Source organism: Sapajus apella, unplaced genomic scaffold (genome assembly GCF_009761245.1).
Source record: "Sapajus apella isolate SASKATOON/1434 unplaced genomic scaffold, GSC_monkey_1.0 scaffold10, whole genome shotgun sequence".
NCBI lineage: Eukaryota > Metazoa > Chordata > Mammalia > Primates > Cebidae > Sapajus > Sapajus apella.
In genome coordinates, this window is record NW_022436950.1 from 23,464,204 (window position 1) to 23,468,977 (window position 4,774).

Consider the following 4,774-nt stretch of genomic DNA (forward strand, 5'->3'; position numbering starts at 1 on the left):
CTCTTGTTACCCAGGCTGGAGTGCAATGGCGCGATCTCGGCTCACCACAACCTCCGCCTCCTGGGTTCAGGCAATTCTCCTGCCTCAGCCTCCTGAGTAGCTGGGATTACAGGCACGCACCACCATGCCCAGCTCATTTTTTGTATTTTTAGTAGAGACGGGGTTTCACCGTGTTGACCAGGATGGTCTCGATCTCTTGACCTCGTGATCCACCCGCCTCGGCCTCCCAAAGTGCTGGGATTACAGGCGTGAGCCACCGCGCCCGGCCCAGAACTTTAATTTTACTTATCATTTTCCCCTCCCACATGTATTTCATTACTAACATCAATGTGGTGATGTCCATAAGACACTGTGGTTTTCAGAATCTCAGTTTGTAAGAAGAAATACCTACGTGGTTATGCAGTATTATTTTCTGAAAGTATTCAAATTAGTGAGGGTGGAGAGAATCTTTCCACTTTCCTCACCAGTAGAATTCAGTCAGTATTTTTTTTTTTTGAGACAGAGTTTCCCTCTTGTTGCCCACATTGCAGTACAATGGCGCGACCTCCGCTCACTGCAACCTCTGCCTCGCAGGTTCAAGCAATTCTCTTGCCTCAGCCTCCCGAGTAGCAGTGATTACAGGCTCGTGCCACCATGCCCAGCTAATTTTTGTATTCTTTAGTAGAGATGGGGTTTCACCATGTTGGTCAGGCTGGTCTTGAACTCCTGACCTCGTGATCCACCCTCTTCGACCTCCTAAAGTGCAGGGATTACAGGCGTGAGTCGCCGCATCCCACTTCAGTCAGTATTTCTTATGGTGGGTTGCATTGTTTTTCCTTTAGGAAGGGAAAGAAATTTCAAATAGCTGCTTCCTCAGGCCTTCAGTGAAATGATTTTCTTTTTATAATTCTAACACTGTTTTTTGTTATTGTTACAAAATGCTTTTTTAAGTTTTTGAGGAAAGCAGCTGCAACTATCTTTTTAAGAATATACTGCCTCCGGAATAATGGCTGGGAGTATTCAGCCTTTCATTATGGTGTTTTCTTTAAGATTGGCAGCTCCGGCCGGGCGCGGTGGCTCAAGCCTGTAATCCCAGCACTTTGGGAGGCCGAGGCGGGTGGATCACGAGGTCAAGAGATCGAGACCATCCTGGTCAACCTGGTGAAACCCCGTCTCTACTAAAAATACAAAAAATGAGCTGGGCATGGTGGTGCGTGCCTGTAATCCCAGCTACTCAGGAGGCTGAGGCAGGAGAATTGCCTGAACCCAGGAGGCGGAGGTTGTGGTGAGCCGAGATCGCGCCATTGCACTCCAGCCTGGGTAACAAGAGCGAAACTCCGTCTCAAAAAAAAAAAAAAGATTGGCAGCTCCAAAGTGAGAATGCCTAAGATGGAAACTTGGCTCTACCCTTATTATAGATAGAAAGTTAATTTCTATGAGCCTCTATTTTTTTCCTATATGCAGGGACACATACAGTATTTATTTCATAGAGTTGTTGGGAGGATTAAATTAGATAATGCACATTTAAAGCCTTATGTCAGGGGCTGGGCACCTTGGCTCATGCCTGTAATCTTGGTGCTTTGGGAGGCTGAGGTGGGTCAATTGCTTGATCCCAGGAGTTTGAGACCAGCCTGGGCAACCTGGCAAAACTCTGTCTCAACAAAAAAATGAAAAAAATTAGCTGGTGTGATAGCACGTGCCTGTAGTCCCTGCTACTTGGGAGGCTTAGATGGGAGGATCACTGGGGTCTGGGAAGTCTAGGCTGCAGTGAGCCATGATCGTGCCACGGCACGCCAGCCTGGGTGATAGAGCGAGATCCTGTTTCAAAAAATAAATAAAAATAAAAAATAAACTTCTTTGTCGAATTCAATGCTTTTAGTCACAACTCAAAATGGCCTAATCAGTAAAAGAATTTGCTGGCTCACATAACTGGAAAACAGCTAAGACTTGACTGATCTTGTCAAGGACGAGATATTAAGTAACTGAAAAACAGTAAGATGTGACTGGTACTTATCAAGGAAGAGCAGCTCACTGATATCGTCAAGAAAATTTTTTTCCCCTTTCCTGTTTTTTTTTTTTTTCCCCGAGACAGTGTCTCACTGTCACCCAGGCTGGAGCGCAATGGCGCAATCTCGGCTCACTGCAACCTCCGCCTCCTGAGTTCAAGCGATTCTCCTGCCTCAGCCTCCCGTGTAGCTGAGATTATAGGCATATGCCACCATGCCTAGCTAATTTTTTGTATTTTTAGGAAAGATGGGGTTTTACTGTGTTCCCCAGACTGGTCTCTTGAACTCCTGAGCTCAGGCAATCCACCCGCCTCGGCCTCCCAAAGTGCTAGGATTACAAGCGTGAGCCACTGCACCCGGCCCCTTTTTCCTGTTTTTGTTTCCATGGTGTTGGCTTTATCTTAAGGCAAGCTCTCATTGCAGGTTGGCTACCTGCTGTTTCTATTTGTAAGGCTGCATACTTCTGTGTTCACACCCAGATGGACTGGGGTCGGCAGTGGGGGTGGAGGGGGCAGTGACCTTGTTCCAGGTTTTCTAAAATTCTGAAATCCACTCTGTATTAGATCAGCTTATGCAAATGTCCGTATCCAACCAATAACCGTGGCGGGGTTATAGTGCACTGACTAACTTAGCTTAGACCACGTACCCTGGTGCCAAGCTTCCTTGGAATTGCATAGATCCTCAAATAGAAACAAGCTGTTGGAAAGAGGAGACAGGGGCCTGGATGCTGGAGAGGCAACTAGCAGTGCATGGTACAAAGTAAGGACACTATTTTTAAATTGTTACTATGAAGGAGATGCTATTGACAATCCAAAATATGCCAAGCACTGCACACATGGTGTCATGTTTAACCCTCAACTTTTTTTTTTCTTTTTGAGACAGAGTCTTGCTCTGTCACCCAGGCTGGAGTGCAGTGGCACGATTTTGCAGTGGCACAACCTCCGCCTCCTGGGTTCAAACAATTTTTCTGCCTTAGCCTCCCAAGTAGTTGGGACTATAGGTGTGTGCCACCACCGGCTAATTTATTTTTTATTTTTTTTGGAATGGAGTCTTGCTCTTGTCACCCAGGCTAGAGTGCAATGGCATGATCTCGGCTTACCACAACCTCCACCTCCCGGGTTCAAGTGATTCTCCTGCCTCAACCTCTCAAGTAGCTGGGATTATAGGTGCCCGCCACCATGCCCGGCTAACTTTTTTGTATTTTTTTTTTTTTCAGTAGAGATGGGGTTTCACCGTGTTGGCCAGGCTGGTCTTGAACTCCTGACCTTGTGATCTGCCTGCCTTGGCCTCCCAAAGTGCTGGGATTACAGGTGTGAGCCACCGCACCTGGCCTAACCCTCATAACTTTAAAAGGTAGACATTGTTATATCCTTTAATAGAGGACAGAACTGAGTGAGGCTCAGGAATAGTCATACCTCCAAATTCAGGAAAGTGAATGCGTGGCAGACCTGAGATTCAAATCCAAGTCTTTTCTCAAATGTTTGCCCTAAGGATTTCTTTTTTGGTGCTGAGAAAATGAACCAGGGAACGTGAACCAGGGAAAATAACAAGAGGATTTGGTGGGAACCAAGAGGACAAATGAGATTAACAGATTTGCAAGTGACAGGAGGCTTTCCACTTTCTTCACAGATCATGACAACTGGCCCGAGGGAGCAGGGGACGTTTCTGTTGTTAAAAAGATGAAGGAGTCTTTTAAGCAGAAAGCTAAGATCTGAGCTGAGGAAACAAGGCGTCCTTCATCCCCCAGTGCCTTCTCATCTTGAGGATGTGCTTCCGTACATTTTAAAAGCTTATAGTTAGTATGGAAAACATCTTTCTGATTTTTAAATGTTACTAATTATATCTATGGAAAAACTATTCCTGAAATATATATATTTTTATGTCCCAATCAAAATCTTTTAACCTGTGATCTTAAAATGTTTAAATAACAGACATTAACATATCTTAATGATTTTACTTTTTATTCTAAGAAAAGTATTTGAAAAATGGAATAATTTTAAATCAATAATAATTCTAGGGATCATGAACTCCCAGAAGATTTTATTTAATTATAAAGGTAGATGCCAGGTGTGGTGGTTCACATCTGTAATCTCAGCATTTTGGGAAACTGAGGTGGGTGGATCACCTGAGGTCAGGAGTTGAAGACCAGCCTGGCCAACATGGTGAAACCCCATTTCTACTAAAAACAAAAACAAAAACAAAAATTAGGTGAGTGTGGTGGCACACACTTGTAGTCCCAGCTACTTGGGAGGCTGAGGCAGGAGGATCACTTGAACCCAGGAGGCAGAGGTGGCAGTGAGCCGAGATTGCACCACTGTACTCCAGCCTGGACGGCAGAGTGAGATTCCATCTCAAAAACAATAAAAACAAAAACAAAAACAAACAAACAAAATAATAATGGTAGAAAATAAATCTTAATTGTGGCATAATTATGATTATTACAATTAGAATTATACAGTAACTTGTTTTTGGTGGCAAATACTTTTGGAACTATAAAGCCTTATGGTAATTATTGATGTGTAGTTTGTTTTGTTCATGTAGTCAAATTTGTATAAATTCTCTTAATTCAAAGAAAAGTTATGTGTGTTTCTTTTCGCAGTGCCTGATTTGTGTCTTGATTTCCTACCCAAAGGATTCCCTTTTCCTTATGTACCTCCTTTTGTAGGCAAAAATAAAATATAAATTGTATGCAAATGTGTTAGGGTTCCATATTCTGCCTTTGATGGCTCCAGTCTGGTAGTTAGACCGTTATTTAAGAAATGCCTTTAGCAGACTGAATATGTTCATTC

General features: G+C 43.7%; 1 protein-coding gene across 1 annotated transcript in view; it reads left to right on the forward strand.

The window, feature by feature from the left end:
* Positions 1 to 4,499, forward strand: part of PECR (peroxisomal trans-2-enoyl-CoA reductase) — a 46,699-nt gene extending 42,200 nt beyond the window's left edge. The window contains exon 8 of the mRNA XM_032278303.1: positions 3,615 to 4,499. Within this exon, the coding sequence (XP_032134194.1) occupies positions 3,615 to 3,700 (86 nt within the window). The 3' untranslated portion in view covers positions 3,701 to 4,499. The remainder of the gene's footprint in view (positions 1 to 3,614) is intronic.
* The last annotated feature ends 275 nt before the right edge of the window (positions 4,500 to 4,774 follow it).